General features: G+C 42.0%; 1 protein-coding gene across 1 annotated transcript in view; it reads right to left on the bottom strand.

Annotated features, from left to right (window-relative positions):
* cfap74 (cilia and flagella associated protein 74) overlaps positions 1-12283 on the bottom strand; it is a 404620-nt gene that overhangs the window by 136472 nt on the left and 255865 nt on the right. Inside the window, exon 15 of the mRNA XM_072244753.1 lies at positions 1466-1584. Within this exon, the coding sequence (XP_072100854.1) occupies positions 1466-1584 (119 nt within the window). The remainder of the gene's footprint in view (positions 1-1465; positions 1585-12283) is intronic.

Here is a 12283-nt window from a genome sequence, read left to right as displayed (position 1 = left end):
GACATATAGCCATCAAAGGTTCTCTGTATGATAACCTTTTCATTCCCAGAATCGTCCTTGTAAACCAGCATCTGTGGTCTTTTTTTATGTTTAGGAAACACTCAGCAGGTCAGGCAGCATCCGAGGAAAAGAAAGCAAAATTAACATTTCAGGTTGGGAACCCTTCATACTTCTCTTTCTCAGTTTTAGAGCCATAGAAATATAGAAAACTTACAGCACAATACAGGCCCTTTGGCCCACAAAGCTGTGCCGAACATGTCCTTACCTTAGAAATTACCTAGGGTTACCTATGCCCTCTATTTTTCTGAGCTCCAAGTACCTGTCCAGGAGTCTCTAAAAAGACCCTATCGTATCTGCCTCCACCACTGTCACCGGCAGCCCATTCAACGCACTCACCACTCTTTGCGTAAAAAAACTTACCCCGACATCTCCTCTGTATCTACTTCCAAGCACTTTAAAACTCTGCCCTCTTGTGCTAGTCATTTCAGCCCTGGGAAAAAGCCTTTGACTACCCACACGATCAATGCCTCTCATCATCTTATACACCTCTATCAGGTCACCACTCATCCTCCGTCGCTCCAAGGAGAAAAGGCTGAGTTCACTCAACCTATTTTCATAAGGCATGCTCCCCAATCCAGGCAACATCCTCGTAAATTTCCTCTGCACCCTTTCTATGGTTTTCACATCCTTCCTGTAGTGAGGCGACCAGAACTGAGCACAGTACTCCAAGTGGGGTCTGATCAGGGTCCAATATAGCTGTAACATTACCTCTCGGCTCTTCAACTCGGTCCCACGATTGATGAAGGCAAATGCACCGTATGCTTTCTTAACCATGAAGAATCTTCAACCCAAAATGTTAAATCTGTTTGTTTTTCTACAGATCTGCCTGACATTGAAAGTCTCCAGTATTTTCTGTTTATTTTTATAGATTTCCATCATCTGTAGTTTTTTTTTAATATGCAGTATTTCCAATTGATAATAGGTTAAGGGACATCTGCCAGAAGTCAGCAGGGTTATTCTTTCACAGATTAGGTTTGGTCATCATGACCCACTGAAATCTTTTGAAATTGGATTAAAGTTTGAGACATATTCAGTAGAATAAGACAGTTCCATTACTGTTTAGGCTCAAAAATTATTTAATTTTAAATCTCTGCTTACTAGCAATGAAACACATTTCTCAGTAATTATACTCTATGGGTTAGTAGGTTAATTGGTCACATGGGTTGTCCCGATAATAATATCTAAAACTGGTGTCATCCCAAAGGCATTACACACTACATAAAGGCATTAAACAGTTAGTACTGCACAGTTAAATCTATTTAAATCTTTAGAAAGCCACGATACTAAAAACTAAATAGTCCAAAATACTAAATAGTCTGAAAGTTCCTAGCAATTGACAAATAAGCATGCTTGGCTATGTCCATAAGTCAGGTTTTACCAGCTTGAGCTGAAAAAAAATACTCACTCAACCTCAATGAAGTCTTTCACGTGATCACTGATGTCAATCAGTTTACAGTAAGTGATACTGTATGAAGCATTTATCAGGTTTGCCCTTTTCTTGTAAGTTTTCCCAATATCAAAGTTCTGAAACACAAAGCAGTTTACAGCAATAATATGATAGGTACTATCTTATCCTAATCCTCTGCCTAAACAGTAACCAAAAGGAAGCAGTGGCTCTATAGAACATCAGTTGGAGAAGCAAAAGGTATCTGAAATAAAAGCACAAGACATAAGAAAACACGATGCTGTAGGCCTTTTTGCCTTTGGAAGGAAAGAGTTAATTTTGATTTCTTCTTGGTGCACTACAAAATAAAATGGAAGTTCGAAGATAGAATGGTGTCAGTTTGGAATGTGGTAATGGCCTGTTTTCCCTCTTATTGACCAATGTTTTGTCGCTATTTTGAATGCACATCATGAAGATGAGATACTGATGAGGAATGTTTCCTCCTTACAGACCTGTAGTCTCCTTTTTCCTCAATTATGTGTCTGGGCTGAAGGTCATAGGTGATAACGGGGAGCAGCTGGTACCACCAAGGGATGGAAAAGTACGCTGGTAATAATTATGTAAAGGGTCAAAAAAGGGACATTTTCTTTGTGCAGTGGGAGAGTTTTGGTCTTAGGCTAGTGCTAGGAATTGGAGAAGGTAGGGGCAAGTACGTTGAGCGAGTTAGAGAGAGAGAGAGAGCTCTGTGTAAAATTTGTTGGATATGTGGCCCCATCTCCAACATTGCAGAGATGGGCTTGTTCAGTGAATGGAAAGCTTTATTTGATTTTTGCACTGCTACTACTGTAGACATTTGTTTAATTTTCATTTGTGCTAGTACTGCATTTGTGCAAGTCCACTTTTCTAGTGATCTTGAAAATGATGCATCAAGTGTCTCCTTTGTTTGTGAATGCATACGCGAATGCCCTGAGCTGTATCAGAAGAGAACACAGAATGAATTTTCAAATAATTTTCATTACAGTATTGTGTAAGGTAAAAGCCAGGTTTCTGGATCTAACTACATCATCAGCAGGCAAGAGGATGCTCTAATAGGAGTGAACTAAGCAACAAAAACAAGGAAAAGGAAACATTCCAAAAAAAGTAAGAGGAATTCTAACACTGTGACCTGTGAAAGAGATAGAGAACTGGTAGGTTAGTGGCTTGTGATGGGTGTCAAGAAATGTAGAGGCTTAACCCAAAAGCAGAGCACCAGAGATAATTCAGCTGTTAACGATAATTTTAATAATGGACCACAAAATAACAACCTGCAAGGGACCACAAAACAAGAGAGAACAGAAACTAAACACAGCAGGCACCAAGGTAAACTTAAGGAAAGGAGAAGCAAGTGGTTGAGACCGACTGGTTTGCTGAGTGAACGAGGACTTTGGATGAGAACTGGGGCTAAATAGGCTGCAGGTGACGAGCCTGGAACATGCGGAAGGTGAATTCCATTCGCTGGGTGGACACTGGGAAGTGTCAGCAGGAGCAGACCTGACAACAGGCACTCTGGAAAGCTGGAGAAATTGAAACCTGACCCATGATGTCCAAAACTCATCTCAGCAGTCACAAAAAGGCAGGGAAAGAATGAAGTTAATAGAGCAGGGATAAAATACACAAACACTGAAAAAAACTAAAATGGGAAAAGGGGTGCAGTACATCTAAAGAAGTGTAGAAACTGTCAGAAACTCACAAAACCAGAAAATGAAGGCCAACAACTCAGCAAGTCAGGCAACATCTTCGAAAGGAATAATTAGTTGATGTTTCAGGCCAAGACTTTTCATCAGGACTGGAAAGGAAGACTGATGTGCTTCAGCCCAAAATGTTAACTATTTATTTCTCTCCATAGATGCTGCCTGACCTGCTGAGTTCCTCCAAAATTTTGTGTGTGCTGTCTGGATTTCCAACGTCTGCAGTGTTAGTTGTTAATGGGTTGCACATGAATCCGAGGGGGACCAATATCCTTGCGGGTAGGTTTACTAGAGCTGTTGGGAGTGGTTTAAAATAATATGCCAAGGGGGTGGGAACCAGTATGATAGAGTGGAGGATGAACCAACAGGTTTACAAGTAGATGATGGATCTAACATGAATATAAGGAAGGAAAATTCAAAAGGCTGTATTTAAATGCATGTAGCATTCGAAAAAAGTGAACAAACTTGTGGTGCAATTACAGATTGGTCAGTATAACGTTGTAGGCATCACTGAGTCATGGCTGAAAGAAGGCCATAGTTGGGAGCTTAACATCAAAGGATGATTTGGGAAATGAATGCGTGGCTGAGAAGAGGGCGCAGGGAGCAGGGTTTCAGGTTCTTGGATCATTGGGATCTCTTCTGGGGGAGGTATAACCTGTTCAAAAGTGATGGGTTGCACCTGAACCCGATGGGGACCAATATTCTCGTGGGCAGGTTTCTGAGAGCTGTTGGGTAGGATTTAAACTAATTTGGCAGGTGGGTGGGACCTGGAGCGAAGGGACTCAGGACAGGACGGATGGTAAAAAAGTAAAGGTAGCGTGTAGTCAGGCAGGCAGGAAGGGCAGGCAAGTGATGGGACTTAGTTGCAGCCAACAGGCTGAGTATCAAATCATTAGGGATGCAGAATCAGAAAGGATAGCAAATACAGTACTCAAGGTTTTGTATCTAAATGTGCGTAGAATAAGAAATAAGGTAGATGATCTTGTTGCAATATTACAGATTGCCAGGTATGATGTTGTGGCCATCACTGAATCATGGCTGAAGGATGGTTGTAGTTGGGAGCTGAATGTGCAAGGTTACACATTGTATCGGAGGGATAGGAAGGTAGGCAGAGGGGTGGTGTGGTTCTACTGGTGAAGAATGGCATCAAATTATTAGAAAGATGTGACATAGGATCAGAAGATGCTGAATCCTTGTGGGTTGAATTCAGAAACTGCAAGGGTAAAAGGACGTTGATGGCAGTTATATACAGGCCTTCCAACAGTGGCTGGGAGGTGGACCACAGGTTACAGCAGGAAATAGAAAAGGCGAGTCAAAAGGGCAATGTTATGGTGGTCATGGGAGATTTTAACATGCAGGTCGATTGGGAAAATCAGGTTGGTAATGGATCTCAAGAGAGTGAGTTTATTGAATGCCTAAGAGGTAGCTTTTTAGAGCAGTTTGTTGTTGAGCCTACTAGGGGATCAGCTATACTGAATCGAGTGTTACGTAATGAACCGGTTACAATTAGGGTGCTCAAGGTAAAAGAACCCTTAGGAACCAGTGATCACAATATGAAATTTGATAGGGAGAAAGTAGTCTGATGTAGCAGTATCTCAGGAGTAGGGGAAATTACAGTGGTATGAGAGAGGAGTTGGCCAAAGTAAATTGGAAAGAACTACTGGCAGGGATGTGAGCAGAGCAGCAATGACGTGCGTTTCTGGGAAAAATGAGGAAGGTGTAGGACATGTGTATTCTAAAAATGAAGAAAAACTCAGATGGTAAAATAATACAACCGTGGCTGACAAGGGAAGTCAAAGCTGTTGTAAAAGCGAAGGAAAGGGCATACAACAGAGCAAAAATAGTGGGAAGATAGAGGATTGCGAAGTTTTTAAAAACCTACAGAGAGCAAGTAAAACAATCATTAGAAGGGAAAAGGTGAAATATGAAAGCAAGCTAGCAAATAATATCAAAGTGGATAGTAAAAGTTTTTTCAAGTCTGTTAAAAATAAAAGAGAAATGAGAGTAGATGTAAGACCACTAGAAAATGAGGCAGGAGAAATAATAACAGGGGAGAAGGAGATGGCTGATGAACTAAATGAGTATTTTGCATCATTCTTCACTGTGGAATACACTAGCAGTATGCCTGTTGTTGTAGTGTGTGAAGGAAGTGAAGTGGGTGCAGTTACTGTTACAAGAGAGAAGATGCTCAAAAAGCTGAAAGACCTAAAGGTACACAAGTCACCTGGACCAGATGAACTGCATCTTAGGGTTCTGTAAGAGGTAGCATTAGAGATTGTGGTGGCATTAGAAATGATCTTTCAAAAATCATTGGACTCTTGCATGGTGCCAGAGGACTGGAAAACTGCAAACGTAACTCCACTCTTTAAGAAAAGAGGAAGGCAACAGAAAGGAAATTATAGACCAGTTAGCCTGACCTCAGTGATTGGGAAGATATTAGAGTCAATTGTTAAGGATAAGACGATGGAGTACTTAGTGACACAGGACAAAATCAGCATGGTTTCCTTCAGTGAAAATCCTGCTTGGCAAACCTGTTGGAATTCTTTGAGAAGATTTTTTTATAGGCATCCATTAGTCTCATGAGACCGTGGATTTGCGCCTTGGAAGGTTTCCAGGGCGCAGGCCTGGGCAAGGTTGTATGGAAGACCAGCAGTTGCCCATGCTGCAAGTCTCCCCTCTCCACATCACCAATGTTGTCCAAGAAAAGGGCATTAGGACCCATACAACTTGGCACCGGTGTCGTCGCAGAGCAATGTGTGGTTAAGTGCCTTGCTCAAGGACACCCACGCTGCCTCAGCCAAGGCTCGAACTAGCGGCCAAATCACTAGACGAACGCCTTAGCCATTTGGCCACGTGCCAACACTCCCAATCCTCCCAATAGAAGAGCTTACAAGTAGGATAGATAAAGAGGATGCAGTGGATGTTATATGTTTGAACTTTCAGAAGGCCTTTGACAAGGTCCCACACGAGGCTACTTACCAAATTAAGAGCCCATGGTGTTACAGGAAAGTTACTGGCATGGTTAGAGTATTGGCTGATTGGTAGGAGGCAGTGAGTGGGAATAAAAGGATCCTTTTCTGGTTTTCTGCCAGTGACTAGTGGTGTTCCGCAGGGGTCGGTGTTGGGACCGCTTCTTTTTATGCTATATATCAATGATTTAGATGGTGGAATAGGTGGCTTTGTTGCCAAGTTTGCAGATGATACGAAGATTGGTGGAGGGGCAGGTAGTGTTGCGGAAACAGGTAGGATGCAGAAGGACTTAGACAGATTAGGAGGATGGGCAAGAAAGTGGCAAATAAAATACAACATTGGAAAATGCATCGTCATGGCACTTTGGTAGTAGAAATAAATGTGCGGACTATTTTCTAAACGGGGAGAAAATCCAAAAATCTGAGATGCAGGGGGAATTGGGAGTCCTTGTGCAGGACACCCTGAAGGTTAACTTGCAGGTTGAGTTGTTGGTGAGGAAGGCAAATGCCATGTTAGCATTCATTTCAAGAGATTCAGAATACAAGAGCAAGGATGTGATGCTGAGGTTTTATAAGGCACTGGAGAGGCCTCACCTTGAGTATTGTGAACAGTTTTGGGCCCCTCATCTTAGAAGATATTTGCTGGCATTGGAGACGATCCAGAGGAGGTTCACAAGGATTATTCCAGGAATGAAAGGGTTATCATATGAGGAACGCTTAACGGCTCTGGGTCTGTACTTGCTTGAATTCAGAAGGATGAGGAGGGATCTCATTGAAGCCTTTTGAATGTTGAAAGGCCTAAACAGAGAAGATGTGGAAAGGATATTACCCATGTTGGGAGAATTTAGGACAAGACGGCAGAGCCTCAGGATAGCCAAAGGGTGGTGAATTTGTGGAATTCATTGCCACATGCAGCTGTGGAGGCCAGGTCATTGGGTGTATTTAAGGCAGAAATTGATAGGTTCTTGATTGAAAATGGCATCAAAGGTTACAGGGAGAAGGCCGGGAACTGTGGTTGGGGAGGAGAAAAAAAAGGATCAGCCATGATTGAATGGCAGAGCAGACTCGATAGGCCAGATGGCTTAATTCTGCTCCCATGTCTTGTGTTCTGTGGAAAATAAATTACAGCAGGAGAAAGAAAAGGCAGGTCAGAAGGGCAATGTCATGATAATTGTTGAGGATTTTAACATGGAAGTGGATTGGGAAAACCAGGCCAGTACTGGACCTCAAAAGAGAGAATTTGTAGAATATCTAAGGGATGGCTTTTTCAGAACAACTTGTTGTTCAGCCCACTGGAGGATCAGCTTGCTGGATTGGGTGCTGTGCAATGATCCAGAGGTGATAAGAGAGCTTAAGGTTAAGGAACACTTAGGGAACAGTGATCACAATATGATCAAGTTAACTTTGAAATTTGAGAAGGAAAAACTAAATTCCAATGTGTCGGTATTTCAGTGGAATAAAGAAAATCACAATGGCATGAGAGGGGATCTGGCCAAAGTTGCCTGGAAAGGGACACTAGCAGGAAGGACAGCAGAGCAGCAATGGCTGGAGTTTCTGTGAAAAATGAGGGAAATGCAAGCCAGATATATTCCAAATAAGAAGAAATTTTCAAAGGGAAGAAGCATACTACCATGGCTGACAAGTAAAGTCAGAGCCAAAGTAAAAGCAAAAGAGAGGGCATACAAGGAAGCCAAAGCTAGTGGGAAGATAGAGGATTGGGAAGCTTTTAAAAACTTGAAAGTCATTAGGAAAGAAAAGATGGATTATGAAAGGAAGCTGGTGACTAATATCAAAGAAGATACTAAAAGCTTTTTTAAGTATGTAAAGGGTAAAAGAGAGTCGAGGGTAGATATAGGACTAATAGCAAATGACACTGGAGATATTGTAATGAGAGACACAGAGACGGCAGAGGAACTGAATGTGTATTTTGCATCAGTCTTCACAGTGGAAGACATCTGCAGTATACCAGACATTCAAGAGTGTCAGGGAAGTGAAGTATGTGCAGTGAAAATTATGACTCAGAAGGTGTTCAGGAAGCTTAATGGTCTGAGGGTGGATATATCTCCTGGACCTGATGGAATACACCCTTGGGTTCTGAAGAAGTAGCTGGAGAGATTGTAGAGGCACTAACAATAATCTTTCAAGAAACAATAGATTCTGGCATTGTACCCAAAGACTGGAAAATTGCAAATGTTACACCGCTATTTAAGAAGGGTGGGAGGCAGCAGAAAGGAACCTATAGACCTGTTAGCCTGATATTAGTGGTTGGGAAGTTGTTGGAATCGATTGTTAGGGATGACATTACGGAGTACCTGGAGGCACATGACAAGATAAGCCAAAGCCAGCATGGTTTCCTGAAAGGAAAATACTGCTTGACAAACCTACTGCAATTTTTTGAGGAAATTACAAGCAGAGTAGACAAAGGAGATGCAGTAGATGTGGTGTATTTGGAATTTTCAGATAAGAGCCCATGGAATTACAGGGAAGTTACTAGTATGGGTGGAGCATTGGCTGATCAGCGGAGAGTAGGAATAAAGGGATCCTATTTTGCCTGGCTGCCAGTCACGAGTGGAGCTCCACAGGGGTCGGTGTTGGGACCACTGCTTTTTACGATGTACGTCAATGATTTGGACTACAGGATTAATGGATTTGTGGCTAAATTTGCCGATGATGCAAAGATAGGTGGAGGAGCGGGTAGTGTTGTGGAAACAGAGAGCCTGCAGAGAGACTTAGATAGTTTAGGGGAATGGCAAAGAAGTGGCAAATGAAATACAATGTTGGAAAGTGTATGGTCATGCACTTTGGTGGAAGAAATAAACAGACAGACTATTATTTAGATAGGGAGAGAATTCAAAATGCAGGGATGCAAAGGGACTTGGGCGTCCTTATGCAGGATACCCTAAAGGTTAACTTCCAGGTTGAGTCAGTGGTGAAGATGGCGAATGCAATGTTGGCATTCATTCCTAGAGGTATAGAATATAAGAGCAGAGATGTGATGTTGAGGCTCTATAAGACACTCATGAGACCACACTTGGAGTATTGTGTGCAGTTATGGGCTCCTTATTTTAGAAAGGATATACTGACATTGGAGAGTGTTCAGAGAAGATTCCCGAGAATGATTCCAGGAATGAAAGGGTTACCATATGAGGAATGCCTGACAGCTCTTGGGCTGTGTTCCCTCTGGAGTTCAGCAAAATGAGTGGGGATCTCAGAAACATTTCAATTGTTAAAAGGTCTGAACAGATTAGATATAGCGAAGTTATTTCCCATGGTGGGGGAATCTAGGACAAGAGGGCATGACTTCAGGATTGAAGGATGTCCATTTAGAATAGAGATGCGGAGAAATTACTTTAGTCAGAGGGTGGTAAATCTGTGGAATTTGTTGCCACGAGCGGCTGAGGAGGCTAAGTCATTGGGTGCATTTAAGACAGAGATAAATAGGGTCTTGATTAGCCAGGGCATCAAAGGGTCTAGGGAGAAGGCAGGGGAGTGGTGATGACTGGAAGAATTGGATCACCCCATGATTAAATAGCAGAGCAGACTCGATGGGCTGAATGGCCTACTTCTGCTTCTAAGTCTTATGGTCTTATGGACACCAAGCAGATACTCTTTGAAGATTATTGATAATGGCTGAGGTCACTCGTCTTGTAAAGACACTGCCCAGAAGAAAGCAATGGCAAAACCACTTCTGTAGAAAACTTTGCTATAACAGTCATAGTCAAGACCATGATCATGTCATACTACACGGCAAATAATGATGATAATGAATTTATAGTGTATTTTTACGTAAAACAAATTTCACAACATATGCCAGTGATACTAAACCTGATTCTGATTCTGGTTATGGAATCTGTCTGCACCTGTATTATCCACAAAGATGAGATGCAAAGGAAAAGGTTGTGAAATTAGCTGAACTGAGCAGATCCCCAGAGAGAAACAGGATTGCCTAAGAAGTGAGAACTGGAAGAACGTAGAATGTACAACAGCATGAAGACACAGACTGAAATGAGATCACCAGCAGTGCAGCCACATAAACAAAATTAGCAGGAGTCAATGAAAGGCAGCCAGCTCAAGCGGGAGCTATACTGGCACTGAGACACCAAGTGGATGCTGAGCTTCAGTCAACTGCTACCTGCATTCCACTGTTCAAAAACGAGAAATACACTACTGGAGTATCGCACACAAAAGCTGGAGGAACCTAGTGGGGCAGGCAGCATTTATAGAAAGGAATAAACAATCAATGTCTTGGGTTGAAACCCTTCATAACAATAATAGTAACTATTTATAGAGTACTTTTCATACAGATGATGTAGTTCACAGTGCTTTACAATAGGATAAAAGTACAAATATGAAAATTAAAAAATAAAAATAAACATGAAAATAAATGGCAAAAAGATGTAGTTAAAAGCAAGGTTAAATAAATAGGTGTAGAGCTGGCTTTAAAAGTGTCAACTGAGTCTGCATACCTTATAGCTTTATGTATTGAATTCCACAGTTTAGGAGTATAATGCAAAAAAGCTGACCTGTTAATTTTCTTTTGGGGAAGATTGTTTCAAAAGTTCAAAGGTTCATTTATTATCAAAGTATACAACTTGAATTTTTTCTTCTCCAAGTTATATACTTTGATAATAAATTTAAATTTAAGAGACCAGCAGAAGAGGTCCTGAGAGCTCGAGCAGGATGATAAAATAAAAACAACTGAGATTTACTCCAGTACCAGACCATTAAGAGCTTTAAAAACAAGTAGGAGAGCTTTAAAATCAATTCTAAAAGATACAGGAAGCAAATGCAAATAGCTAGGATGGGAGTGATATGTTTCCTCATCCTGGTTTTGGTTAAAAATTCTAGCAGTGGTGTTCTGAATGAGTTGAAGTTTGTCAATAGATTGCTTTGGAGAGCCAGTAAAAAGTGCATTATTGTAATCTAGTCTTTTCGATACAAAGATGTGAATTAGTAGGGGACCAAGACAGCTTCCTTGAGCAACGCCAAAAGTATATTGTATCTCTTAGAAAATTGGCCTCTAAGACACACAAACAACTTTCTCTCAAGATATATGAACAAAACCAACTCAGGGCATGAGTGGAGAGGCCAGACCAGTTCTCAATACAATCGAGGAGAATTTGTGGTCAATGTGTTGAAGACAACATTTTGGACCACAGGTGAGATTTTCATTGAACCCTCTTCAGTTTGCCTACCAACCTCATGTGGGAGTGGATGATGCCATCATCTACCTGTAGCAGAGAGCTCACTCCTGCCTGGATGATGCTGGTGGCATTGTGAGAATTACATCTTTCTTTATTTCTCTAGTGCCTTCAATACAATCCAGCCACTTCTTCTGAGTGAGAAGCTGTGAAGGACAGGCATAGGCAAATCCACTATCTCCTGGATTACTGACTACCTGACAGATAGACCCCAGTTTGTACGGCTGGGTAGTTCTCTGTCTGAGATGGTGATGAGTGGAACTGAAGTATCACAAGGGACTGTCTTGTCTCCGTTTCTGTTCACACTGTGCACCTCAGACTTTCAGTACAAATCTGAGTCTTGTCACTTGCAGAAGTTCTCTAATGACTCTGCACTGGTTGGGCGTATCAGAGGTGGGCAGGAGTCAGAGTACAGAGGATGGTGGACAAGTTTGTGGAGTGCTGCAGGAGGAATCACCTGCTACTGAATGTGGCCAAAACCAGAGAGATGATGATTGATCTTTGGAGGAAGAGCACTGTGACAAGTCCTGTATACATTCTGGGAGAAGAAGTTGCTGTGCTGGAGGAGTATTTGGGTGTTCACCTTGACAACAGTCTTGACTGGAAGACCAACACCAAGGCTGTTTACAAGAAGAGAATGAGCAGACTCTATTCTCTAAGGAAGCTGAGATCCTTCAATGTGTGCAACAGGATGTTGGCACACTTTTACCAGTTTGTTGTAGCCAGTGCAGTCTTCTTTCCAGCTTTATATTGGCGAAGTAGCATCGGTGCTGGTGATGCAAAAAGCCTAAATAAACTCATCAAAAAGGCTGGATCCATCCTTGGCTACAACCCAGACTCTTTTGAGGTAATGGTGGAGAGGAGTACTTCCCCCTCAATAGGAGCCTCCAGGCTTGTCCGGATGGTCCCGATGGAAGCCTTGGATGATGGAGGGGTCCAGGA

The sequence above is a fragment of the Mobula birostris genome, chromosome 27 (assembly GCF_030028105.1).
Source record: "Mobula birostris isolate sMobBir1 chromosome 27, sMobBir1.hap1, whole genome shotgun sequence".
NCBI lineage: Eukaryota > Metazoa > Chordata > Chondrichthyes > Myliobatiformes > Myliobatidae > Mobula > Mobula birostris.
Note: the sequence above shows the minus strand (reverse complement) of the source record. Positions and strands in the feature narration are given on the sequence as shown.